Genomic DNA, 14151 nt, shown 5'->3' on the forward strand with positions numbered 1-14151 from the left:
GAATTACTTAACAAACAGAACTCTTTGTGAAGGTTTGTTTGGACATGTGATATGAAATTTTTGTGTTGTATATTTTCTCATAAACATAAAAAATTCATAAGTTGTAAAACTATTAAAATAGCCCCAATTGTTTATTCAATCTTATCAAATAAACAAAAAATTATAAAATCGCATAATAAATTATTTTTAAAGTTATTTGTTCTCCACTTAAGTAATTGTTTCATCTAACTTCAATTTAATAAAAAAATTGAACATAAATTGTAGTGTACTAGTCTTTAATATAATCCTCCCACATAGTACGGACAATTTCCTCACGTTAAACTTGCATTTCTCGATCATATGATCGAGAAGACGAACCAACATTGTTACTTTGAGGCATTTGTTGGTCAATATCCTCCGCAACTATATCTTCATGTTCATAGACCATAAAAATTTCATCACTATTTTGGTATTCTCGCAAATAATTATATAACATTGCACAAGCTATGATAATTTTCACTTGTGTATCAATATCATAATGGTTCATGCCTTGTTTCAGTATTCTAAATCTATTTTTCCAAGCTCCAAAAATCCGTTCAATCACATTGCGCAGAGATGAATGGCTATAATTAAATAGTTCTTTTGAATTTTGAGGCTCTCTTTCACTTCCTTGGTAATCTTGCAAATGATAGCGTAGTCCTTTGTATAGAGTTAAAAATTCTTTTGTGTTTCGGAAACCAGCATCAATAACATAATATTTATCTACCAAAAAACATTTTATAAAGAATTACTAAAAGCATATGTGACGTAAATGAGACAGCTTTGTGTAAATAAATAATATTTATTCTAAGGATGTAATTTAAAGTTACCATGTGGCGGAAATGAAAATTGTGACGTTGGTTCAACAAGTGCATTCTCAAGTACTTTACTATCATGTGCAGTACCTTCCCAACCAGCAACAACAAAGGTAAAATCGCATATCAAAATCACAAGCACATAAGACATTTTGTGATGTTCTTCCTTTGTGATTACGATATGCTTGTTGCACCGCTTTAGGAACCTCCCCTTCTATATATGTTCCATCAATCGCACCAACACAATCCTACCAAATAAAAAATACATCAATATTAGTTTAGTGAACATAAAATAAATTGGAAGCATTATAGAACGCACTTCATAAAAATAATGTTTGTGAGAGTAATAAAAATAGTGTTTCCAAGAAAATGCAAAGTCATAAAATAAATATTACTATCTCTTTAAACAAAGTTGATAGGAAATATGTAACTAAATACTAATAACTTACACATAAAATATAAATGTGCACTTATTAAGGCCATAAAATAAATTTATTAATGTGATTGAAATTTTACCTTAAACCAAGGCCAAAATCGAGTATTATATCGAATTTTGGAATGTACACCAGTCATATTTTTTTTGTTGTATAAATGTTGGTGCCATCTTGCTGATTGTCTCTGCAACTATTTTAACATGCCGGTTAATTGTTTCAAGTGAATGTTGCTGATAATAATAAATTTTATGTCGGTGAGAATAATAAATTTTAAGAAGTAATGATGTGATTATAAATTTTATTTACATATGAAACAAATGGTTAATAGATATAAATGTGGGGTTGTTTTAACAAAATATAATTTCATGGATCAATTATTGTATTAAAATATCTCAAATCATGATATGGAATCACCATATAATTCCATATCATGTTTTTTGGAGAATATGACATCACCTCTCATGATATGGAATCAGCGTAAAATCGCATGTCCAAACGCTGATTCCATCTCACGATACCATATCGTGATATGGTATTGCATGGTCAAACGCCTACTTAGACACTAACATTATGCATTGTTTGTTTTAATTATATATTTGAATATGTCTTAAGTTTCACGGCTTATTATGACTAATCTATATAAGGAAAGAAAGTGATATATTTCAATTAGTGGTTAATTTATTTATGTTATGATCAAATGTAAACACATGCAAAAAATTTAAATTATGAATCAATGTGCAATCGTATTAAAATTGTGCACCTATGTTAGGGTGCAATTTATTTTCAATGTAAAACTTTTCTGGGCGAATTCAAATTTAATTGAATTTCAATATGAGTACAAATACAGAATGAAAAAACAAAAAGAAAAAAACTTGAAAATTCAATTTTATATAAAGATTGAAAATTTATATCATGATATAACTATAGTCCGTATTCATTAATTATTACTCCCTCCGTTTCATAAAGAATGACCTGGTTTAACTTGGCACGGAGTTTAAGTAAATAAAGAAGACTTTTGAATCTTGTGGTCCTAAATTAAAGTTATGTCAAATGTACAAAATTGCCCTTAATCTTGTGGTCTTAAACATGCCACGTGGAAAGTAAAAAGTAAAATGTTACCAAGAAAGGAAAAAGATCATTCTTTTTTAAACTGACTAAGAAGGAAATGAGGTCATTCTTTGTGAAACGAAGGGAGTATAACATAAGATTCTCTGATCTTAATTTGGATGAGAAAACAGTGTTATAGATTTTATGTTGAAATAAAAGTAAAATATTTAATATAATGGTGCACTTCCCAAGGCAAAAGAAATACCATCTGGGGTATAGCCTATAGCACTAGTACTTGTCCTAGTTTTAGTAGCATTTCTTTTATACTCTTGCCGTTTATTAAGAAAAAAATAAATATAATATATAGTTTACTAAATTATTTTTAGATAATAAATGACTTTTAAAAATTGGATATAATTTATTTAGAAGGAGTAGAAAGGTAAAAATTGAAAAATGTATGAATTTTTATCTTAAATTTTTTTAAATGACATTTATTTAGAATAATAAAATATATTTGATTAATTAGACTGGTACTTATTTTGGAGGAAAAAGGCAAGTATCAAAGGATCGTGATTTAAATAATAAGTATTGTTTCAGCCTTAATTAAAAGTTTGAGTTTAAATTATATTGAATACAAAATCATCTTTATTAATAGTAGCAGCATTTACCTCTAGGGTGTGTCCATTTCGATCAGTCAAAATTCTTGAAATTTTCTTTTTCAGAAAAATAATAGTAAAAATAACATACAAATTAATGACATTCTAGATTGATCGTATTCTTTCCACCTTCATATGCCTCATCTTCACCCCTACGCTCAATTACCCTCATTCCCACCTCCGCAAATTCACCACTACTCGTATTTCCCTTATTTGTGTATATACAAATGCTTTTAGAATTATATTAACATGGTAAACGTAAGGGGCGTTTGATAGCTAATTTGGAGGTGAGTTATTCATATATTAAATTCTCCTAAGTAATACCATATTTGGTAGTTGGCCAGGAAGTAAGTTATTCGTGTATAAAGTTAATACATTATTTGATTTGAAATTTAAAAATTTACATGACTAATACATGTATAACTAAATCTTTCATAACCAATACATATATAAAATTACATAAATTTTCTCGTAACTCATAACTCATAACTCATAACTCATCCATATATTATTAATATTAACATAACTTTAACCAACTTACAAACAATCCCTTACTTATTTTCCGAGAAAATGACAAATATCTTTGTTCATAGCACACACCTCTAGTATAACACTTCTCACCACAACTTAAATTTAATCGAACTTTAATATAAATAATTAAAATAAAATAAAATTACAGAACGTTGTTCAGTACAGATGCTTTTGTTCTGTCTGTGAGTATTTTATTATGATTATTAATATTATTGTTATTATTATTATTGTGTGTAGAAAAAGGTTTCTTATGTTTGCAGTGTTTTGCAGAGACTGTGTAAATATATATATTTACAGGCTTTTCTTGAAAATTGTTTCTTACGTGTTATAATGGTTTTTTACTGTGAGTAGAACTGCAAGTGTAAGTCCGTAAAATTACCAATAATAGATATTATGACAATATTGCACGTTGAGAAAGTAAAACTGGAAAATTCACTTTCTGTTTTTACTAACAAACAAAAAGTATGGTAAAAAAAATAAAAATAAAAATGATTGTCATTTTCTGATAAGAAACAAATGAGTATCAGATTATTCTTACTTTCTATTTTTCCCTATTAGAAAAAATGGATGAATATAATTATTTTTATAAGAAAAATAAAGTAATAAAGAGCTACAAAGTTAATTCATGACCTTTTATTAGGTTAAAAATTTATCTACGTCGATGTTTATACTAAATTATACACATTTCAAATGGTTATATTAGAGCGAGAATATGTATAGTCAACTATACATATATATCGTATATAAGTTATTTTTCGTATTTCATCCTCATTTTTTGCACCCCTTAAAAAATAATTTTATAATTAGGGGCAGATTGAAGCTAGTTGCCTTCACATAAATTCGGCAAAACTCAATAGATTTTACTTAAATAGTATATTCATTTTTAATTTTTTTTTTTTATCATCACTTAAAATTGTCATTATAAAATTTAGAACTCATAAATTAAAATTCTATTATAGTATTAGTTATTCGAGACTACACATGAGTAGTGCAATATATTGTATTATTCAAACTAAATATTAGTACTTTTTAATGCAGTTACTTAAATATTCATTCATATAATTGAAATTTGTTAGATTACTAGTACCACTAAGTCCTTGGAAAGTTGTGTTTGTGTTAGTATTATTAAATAGTGAGTTGAAAAGTTTATAATTTATTTTTATAATATAGGGAGAAGTGATTAAATAATATTATCAGAATATTTAGGGCACAAAAGATGATGTGATGGTGATGTGAGTGAAAAGCTTTTGGAGATGGGGAATTTGAAGGTGATGGAATTTCTTTTCCTTTTTAGTTATATTTTTAAGTTAGGGACGGTCGTGCTCGTCTTGAATTTAAAATTAAAAACTCATAAAAGTCCTTTATATATCTTTCTTTACGCAAATCTCGACATAGTTCACTTCACGCATATCTCAAACTTATGATCTAAAACACGATATTCACAATCTATTGAGAGTTTAATTTCTTTATTTTCAGATCTCGAACACGAAACATGTTCATTATTCCTTGGAAGTGTGGGAGTTGGAGAATTAAATATAAGATAGGATGTGTAATAAATTGGATAATAAGTAGAGGCCCTTCTTTACTGACATAATGCCTTTTTCTGGATTGTGAATCTTTTCTCTACTTTGGCTTTATCATGTCTTTATTTCTCTGTCTATCTATCACATGACCTCTCCATTTTTCTTCATAATAGCAATACTATTTCTTTTATTTTATTGAAAAAAATGTTAATAAAATGTTTTTGTTTTTTCCTCAAATAGTTAAAAGAAAATGATAAGAGTGTATAATATATTGTTAGTTGACTTAATTGGAATGTGTTATTTGAATGGAGTTTTTTTAAAATTATTTCTTTACTCTTATGAGATAAAAGGATAAAATATGTTCTCCGATATTAAATACCTATGAAATTACATTGGGCATGAGTCATTTTTTATTAGGGTTAAGGAGTCAACTGAGCATCTCAATGATGAAATTGAATATTTCGATTGAATTAGAATTTACATCGCCTGTCTTGGTGCGTAGGCCACTGATCGCACATAAACCGTAAGGTCACGCTATAGAAGAATACCCAACATTAAAGATGCATACTTTTCCATATGAAATATGTTAGATGAATATGACTTGATTGTAATGCTTATTCAAATACATAACAAATTGAAAGAACTTTCAAACATCGAAAATCAAGAAATTCTAAGAAGAATGCTTCTCTTTTACTGAGTCATACACGATGTCAAACTTGAATTAGTCAGACTAGCGGACTCGAATTTTGATGGTTCTATAAATAAATTAAAAAACTAATGTAATATTGTTAATGAATGTGTCCTTATCCAAACTTACATTTTCATAATTCCTAGGTTGAATTCCAATGTGGTCCATATTTGATGGGAAGATCCAAGCAAGTTCACAGATTCGAATAACAATTTATTTATTTAATTTAAAGCATATTTTTGGTTGAGAAAATTAAGAGGATTCAATTTTTAACTAATTTACAAAAAACGATAAATCCAACAATTTTACTGTCCTTATTGCTGATGTTCTGACAGTTATATAAATGCCTAATTAATATAGAAGACATTTTGAGGATTTGTTTATAACTACGTGGCCATAGATTAGACAAAATTGTTGATGTTTGTGGCTATGGATTGGTCTTGTGTCATTGATTGATCCAAACACTAATATCATATCCCGCCTCCGTTCATTTTTACTTGTCCATTTTAGACTTTGCACGTTATATAAAAAACAATAATTAATATGCATATTTTACCACCAGTGGTATAGCCACATATAACTCAGGATGGACAGGCAAACACTCTTTAACGAAATTTCTAACTTTACTATTGTTTACCACAATATTCATATTAATTGATGTATAATTGCCAAACCAAATTGCCAATTAAGGAGCAAGCTTAGGGTAAAAGAATAGTGTTTTAACTTTGTCTCCCGACATCCACCTGATTCGAGTCAAATCGACCTTCCCTATTATCTCATGGTGAGAATCATTGACTACCACCATTGTTAGCTTTAAGATTGTGCTTCATCAAACAAATAATTTCTATTACACCATATTAAATAATCTCGTGTATTCACGTTCAAACATCTTAATCTTAAAAAGAACAAACGATACATTAGTTATAAACACAAATACAATTTCCCAAATGGGATGTGAAGTGTTCTCTCTCTCTCTCAAGATAGAGGACAAACTTCAAAAGTACTCTATTTCCCTTCCCTTTGAGATGGGAAATAGACCAGATCAATCTACAGACCTATTGACAAAATCAAATACTAATACATGAAGACAAGGAGCTAAGACATGAATGTTCTAAAAGTGGTGGAAATTCAGACGGCATTTTCTGGCGTTTGGCTGTCGAATCTGCTGGTGAATACTTGAGTTGCCCGTGAACTTCTGTGTTGTAATCGCTGGTGCAGCATCTCCGACATCTTGTTGAAAAACTCCGCATCCCATCTCTGTATTAACACAGGATCTTCGGCGTAACAGATATATATGGATGTAACCGCGCTTTCCACCACAACTGTAGCCAGCCCGACCTGAAAACCAATATCATAGTGACATAAATAATAGGGAAGATTAAGAGCCATGGTGTGTAGTGGTGATCTAAAAGGCAACTAATAATCATTGTTTATCTTGTCGAGTACTACATCCCACAACAAGAACTTTAATAATCAGGAAAGAATAGATTGCGTTTTATGATATAGATCATTCATTGATCACATATCACAAGGTTCAGCCAAAGTTTCTGTAAAGAAATGGATCTTAAGGCCTAACTCTACCCCAAAAGCTAGCTCTTGACGGGAGGATTGCCCAAATCCATATAAGGAGACCATCCATCATTTTTCATCCGATGTGGGACTCTTTAACAGTTCCTAACTGTGTACCGAAATAAAATTTGATGTGTATTTCACTAGATTAATATTTGGTTCATAGAAGTGTGACCTTAGCTGCAACATCTCTGTATCACCTATTACTGTGTTAAAACCTCAGTAAAAGTAAGTTAAATTTCATTGGTGCTCAAGCATATTCAGATTGAACTCCGACTTTGGCAGCACATCAGAGGGAACACAAGTGAGTAATAAGCCTGTAAGGAAGAACGTGGTAGATTTGTAGGAGTGAATGGGGAAGGCTGATGAAGGTTATCATTTGGAAATAAAAGTTAAGCACCATTCTTATTTCTTTGATCTTCCATTTATCTTTATTTAACATCAGATCATTGCAGAACTTGAGGACCATTTAAACACTAAACTTTCTAAGGCACTCACAGCCAAGCACTAAAAGTAATACGAGAGGTAAGGCTGCTGACTATGACTTACCAAGATCATTCCCATCAACATGGAAGTGGAACCGACCATCATCACTCTGTCAGGATGCTTGATCCTTGTCCAAATTCCTGCACAAGTTCCGGCTACCAGCCCACTCACAACAGTTCCCATAAATATAACAGCACCTGAGCAATCATAGGCAATAAGTGCTTCAACTCCAGTTGATTGGAACAACTCCCATGCATCTCGTGCAGAGCGATTAAAATTTTTACCATAAACTGCAATCTGCAAGGAGTATGTTTGAAATGCCATCAAATTCACTAACAAAATGACATCTGCTTCTGGTAAATTTTTTAAAAAATTCACTACAATGCATAATTTCTTGTCTGTTATGGGGAGCAATGGACCAAAGCCAACATGAATTACTACTCATAAAGAAATAATTGATTAGGGATGTGCCACTTTACATCACATCTTTCCTTAAAATCCTTGTCTCACCCTAAGCGGGACAAAGACTTGAGATGTAACTTCTAAACCGTGTCACTCTTTAGCTACTCAAGTGATTAATTACTATCCATGCATGCAATACTTACACACCTAATTGCCAGAATATAGCACATACTCAAAATTTCATCACTAACTTGTCATGTGTTAAATTGAACACATGTAAGTGCATTGCGCTGAAAAGAAGATTAATGAAGAGTTGGCACACATTTGGCAAATATGTTGTCTATTTCACAAATCCTAGAACAACCAAATACTATAACTTAATGAATGTTGTTTTATTAAGGCAGTATCAAAGCAAATTTGCGCACATCTCAACTAATACGGGGCAGCCTGCTATAATCCACAGGTACAGGTGTTGGCCCTGATCCTCAAGGATTAGAGCAGATAGGCTTATGATGAGTGTTGTAGCTAGGAAGTGAACATTGGATCTGCAGGTTCATTACCCCTGTGCCTCAACCACTCAGTCATCCCTTTGGAGATAACTCACATGAATGATGTTACAATGAATACTACAGAAAAAAACAAAGTCAACCTCACTGGAGACATCAATATCAAAGCAGCAGCTACTCTCTACCCAATCGGAGACTATTGATCTCTATGATTAAGAGAGGATTTCCACTCAGTCTCTTTCAATATGAGTGAAAAGGAAAGTATCACAAGGTAAGATATAAAGGAGAATAAGCAGGGACGGAGTTAAGGGGGTTCATTTGAATCCCCTTAGCTGGAAAATTATGTTATGTGTACAAGGTCAAAATTATTTTCTAAAGTAAATATAGTAATAATAGTAGAGATTAAATTCCTTAGCTTCTTTCTATATTGAAGCCCATTGAAAAACATGGCTCAGCAACTGGAAAAAGTGAATCCAAGTCTGTTAAAGTATATCGTTTATTCGATTGTCGTTATCTTCTTCATTTTAAATGTTATAAGGAATTACCGAAAACTACTTTCTGGGAGCTGGCAAGGTGCTGAACTGCAACTTGCTTAGCTGTAGATAAGGAACTGCTACATGTTTTAGTAAGTAGTGACTATGCATGGAGGGTACCAAAGCTGGAAGCATAGATGGACAATCAAGGAGGAAAAGGGATTACGTGAATCTGGAGTTTAGTTGTCTGGACAAGAGATATCCCTGAATGGTGGTCAGAAGTTGGAGGGTGAAGTAACACCTTCACATGAAGAGAAGGGACATATTTTACAGATATATTGAAAAATCAACCACGACTTAAAGAATAGACAAAAATATGGCACTAAAACTATTAACAACCTACCTGGACATAAGCATACTTATTGAAGAAACGGACTAAGGTCTCAACCAAATGAAAGAGGAAATCGACACAGCAAAGCAAACACTCATTCTTGCCAATCTTTGATCTGACTCCTCTAATCTGCATTACACGAAACCACTAATCAGTCAAAACTGTTCATACATGCAGTTAAGCAATATGTAAGAGAAAATCTTACTCTTCATGTGAGAAGTTAATATAATGGACAATTAGTCAAGAACAGGCTGACCAACCTTCCACCGTAATGTCCGGATGGCTGCTGTAAAAAGTGATCCATAGCAGATGCTTCCAAATGAGGTTGTAACAGCATAGCGTAAGGATTTCTTCAATGGTTTGGGAGGCATTGAGGTTGCTTGCCGATCACCATGAATGAGAACGAGAAACACCATGCCCGACACTATTACATGAATAATGTTACACAGAACTGCACCAGTCCAAAACAAACTCACACAGAATACCTGTACAAAACACATGCGATTGACAGGTCATGTGCTTGGCAAAATAACCAATATATACTTGATAGAGACTAAACCCTAAAACCAGATTAAATAAAGAGCAAAAACTTGCCAGCTCACCACAAGAAGCCACCAGCGACCACCATCGCCGATACTAAGTGCTACAACACCAGCTACTCCAAAAGACCAAAGAACTAGCCATGAAAGCATGACCAGCATGAATGCACAAGAAACTCCTATAACTTCAGGAAGGCTGCACACCATCTTCACACTTCTTTGTAAAACCAACATGGTAAATGGAAGTCTGCGAAATTGGGAAAAGAAATATTTTCACAAAACTGAAACTTATACAACAGTTCCTTATTTGGTAAAGATTATCTCGACCTCTCTATTTATATGCTTTCTGAGCTTTAATCTCCTCTTTATACACTACGGTTCCAGAGTTACGAAAAAATTTACACAAACCTCTCCATAGCTTTGTGTTTAGAGCTTATGAGGCCTCAGTTTTTGTTTGATAACTGAGAAATCTTCAAGGGCCAATGGTGCATGGCTCAAAACTTGGAGGATTCTTCCACTTATGATAGGCTTTTATTTGCCTCAGGTCAAACCCATAAAGTTTTTCAATGTCAATCTAAACTATATCCTAGAAGTTACTAAGAGGAAATATGAAGTAAAGGAATCGAATACTAAATTCTTTTACTTCTAGGTCTTCAGACTTCTTAATTAAGGGTCAATCTCATGGATGGTCAATCAACTTTCAGTTTATAGTACCAAAATTACTGAACTATTTTTCGGTAACGAAAGTTACTCAACTTTACCAAAATGTCACAAAAATTACAAAACTACTTTTTGTAACAATAAAGCCATTCAACATATCCTAAGTACAGTATAACACTACAACCCATTAGAAGGAAACAAACGAAACATTTTTTATTATACTTAGACAAAGTTGAGTTGACTTTTCTTTGGCACAATAAAGTGAAAGTTTAGTAACCATCCGCAAAACTACCCCAAATACTTATAATCAGGGAGAGCAACCTCCTTACAAATGGCAGGATGACTTTCTATCAAAGAACTTCATGATTGCTGTATTAGTATAGACTTTGAAACCTGTTTCATTTGAAATCAGGATGACAGGGCTGACTCCAGATAAGATTTCTTTCAAGAAAGTTAATCTGATGATGCTCCAGCAGAAGACAGACATGTAAATTACAAAGCAAATATTAGAAAAATTCTCACTTTATACAATCTCACTAACAACACAACTTTCTCCAAGCTGACTTTCCAGAAAGGAGAATTTGGGTAACAGGTTGTATATTCATTAAGAAATAAAAACAAAATACTAGGCCAACAGATGGATAAAGATTAAATATCTTGTAAAAGAGAATTGAACTCAGATAGAAACCGATAAACATATAAAGGCAAGATTCTTTTCTGTTTTCTTATTTTTAAAAAATCATGATCCTTTTCAGCTATACCTGTCTATGATTGATATTACGTACAAAAACTGCAATGCTGCACCAACAGCAAATGCAACACCCCAGAAAAATTGTTTCTGCCAGAAACACAGCACACTGATCACAGCAAGATATGTTGTCAAGATGTGAACCGATAACTTCATCATGTTACTAGCACTTGAACCAAGCAAAACCAACCAAGCCCATGCCAGAACTGTTCCCACTGCACCAGCTACGGTATAGAAAGGCCAAAAATCTTCGGTCAAACCAGGCTGATTCTCAAGGATCATCTTCGTGAACCTATCAATTTTGAGCCTATCCTTTTCCCTGAACCTGTTAAATCCCAATACCGCAAGTGCCACACCTATCAACACTAGATGCAGCATGAATACCCCCATCCAAAACACATCTCGCCAATGCCGTGAAACTTGTGAAGTGAGTTGTCGAGATCTAATATCATCTCCACTCGCACTACTCCCCACCATATTCTGCAGTCAAATAGACAAATAAATAATAATTAAAATCTGAAACTTCTCAATGTCTGCATAGCACAAGTAGGACTCAGTTGGTACTCGGTACTCCCTGCCTGATTCCATTTTATATGGTGGTTTTTGTGTGGTTTAAGATGCTGAATTCATTTAAGTAATATATTAGTGCTCGGAGAAGAAAATATTAAAGTAGGATTTGAACATGAGTTAGACATCATAAGCACAACAATGAAATTAGATTGACAAACAACTTAACATTCATAGAAAGCACAAAACAATGAATAATCAGTGCTAAAATCTTGAGTACTGATAAACATACTAATCTTTTATACTTCCGTCGTCCCAATTTATGCATACTTCCTTTCCGAAATGTCCAAAATTCTTGAGCCATTCCAAATTTTTTTATACAACTTTCACGAACTTAAATTCACTTTTAACTATTCAAAAATAAACTTTTCATGAGATCATTTCTCTACTAAACTAATTTTACAAACACCAATTTCTTCCACTACCAGTAATTAACAAGTCAAATCAACATATTTATCCAGTCAACACCATCATATCCATGAGAATACAATAAATTAAGTATCAAATTAAATATCATAAATTCAACAAAATCAAAGCAATTTAACATTACAAATTTATCTAACACTAAAAATCCACAGCCACAACATAAAATTCAAACTTTTTTTAGCAAATTCAACACATACTTCAACCACTTAAAACCACAAGCACACTAGTAAATACATCAATTTAAACAAACAGTAACCACACATTCACACAAATAACGGTAAAATTACACTAATTAACAAAAAAATTTGTCTTATTTTAACTAAACATACTTTATAAAGTTGTAAATTCAACACAATTTACCTCACGAGCTCACTGTTAAACATCGATTTAAACTACAACAACCGCAATATTCACACAAATAAGCATAAAATTACACTAATAAACAATCAATAGTTAATTACAAAAATTGAAGAAAAAAAGAGCAAGTAGTGAAATGTTTACCGGCGCCGGAGCAGCGCCGGAGGGAGAACCGGAGCCGTCGCATGAGGAGGACGAAAGTGAATAAAACTGAGAATCATTCATGGAGAAAATTCGTTGATCTGGATGACTATAACAGAGAGAAGAAGTAACATTGGTGGTATAAATTCTTCACAGAGAAAAAGATTAGTTTATAAATTAAAATTAAGTTAATTGAGAATTAAAGAGGATAAGAGTCAATGGAAGTTTAATTTAGGAATTATGAAAATTGACTAATTACATATGGGTTATTAGAAATGAAACTGATAGGTAACGGTTAACAAAATGGGAAATACAAACACTATTACGGTGGAGCGGTAAATATTCTCGATATGAAATGTCTTTTTAATATGATTATATGAGATTGATTTTCATCGTAAATTTAAATTTAATGGACTTTTATATGAGTAGCGTATAACGATAAGGAAAAAAGGGGAATATTTTTGCAAAATGCCAACGTTTCTTCGTTGGATAATCTTCTAAAAATTTTAATGATTAAAATATTAAATCTGAATTATTGGGACCAAAGATCCTTTTTCCTTTTGTTCGTTTACTACTTATTTTACTCTCAATAAGTGGGGAAGGTGTTGTATTATTTGATATTTATTTTCTATTTTAACCAACTATTTATATAATTAAATAATAATAATAATATATCGATGTGATTTTATAAGTGAGGTTTAAGAAGAACAAAATGTATTGAGATCCTATTTACACTTATTCTGTAATAGAATCTAATAGACTCTCGACTTGAGAAAAAAGAGAGAAAAATTTGAAATACATATTATAACATAAAAATACGACAACAAAATAACAAGAGTTAAACGACAAATGAATTGAAGCACGCAACATATAGTAGTAATATACGCTGAAGAAAAGAAACTATGTGATTACTAGATAGTACCACTAGTAAGAGAAGAGAACACAAAATGTTATACCACTTGACTTTCTACTAATTTCTAACTTAATTCTCGTTTTGTATTTGCTTTATAATAATTGATTAAATTTTCAATTTGAAATAGATGAATCAAACTTATCCCAGAACTCTATTTATTCTTATTCTTTTAAGAGGTAAAGCATTTCTTACTATTACAATAATAAGAATAAAAACTATTATAATGATGATTCAAAATATGAAAACGTAAATATATGAATA

At 31.7% G+C, this 14151-nt stretch overlaps 1 protein-coding gene across 1 annotated transcript; it reads right to left on the bottom strand.

Annotated features, from left to right (window-relative positions):
* Positions 1-6571: 6571 nt before the first annotated feature.
* On the bottom strand, positions 6572-13202 carry LOC125829851 (uncharacterized). Its single transcript, XM_049509057.1, has 7 exons — positions 12981-13202; positions 11500-11966; positions 10142-10325; positions 9800-10024; positions 9552-9668; positions 7831-8064; positions 6572-7050 (listed from the first exon to the last, which is right to left on the bottom strand). The coding sequence occupies exons 1-7, from the start codon at positions 13059-13061 to the stop codon at positions 6841-6843; spliced, it is 1518 nt and encodes a 505-aa protein (XP_049365014.1). The 5' UTR covers positions 13062-13202; the 3' UTR covers positions 6572-6840.
* Positions 13203-14151: the final 949 nt, after the last annotated feature.

Source organism: Solanum verrucosum, unplaced genomic scaffold, assembly GCF_900185275.1.
Source record: "Solanum verrucosum unplaced genomic scaffold, falcon-dt-bn FXZP01000008.1, whole genome shotgun sequence".
Classification (NCBI taxonomy): domain Eukaryota; kingdom Viridiplantae; phylum Streptophyta; class Magnoliopsida; order Solanales; family Solanaceae; genus Solanum; species Solanum verrucosum.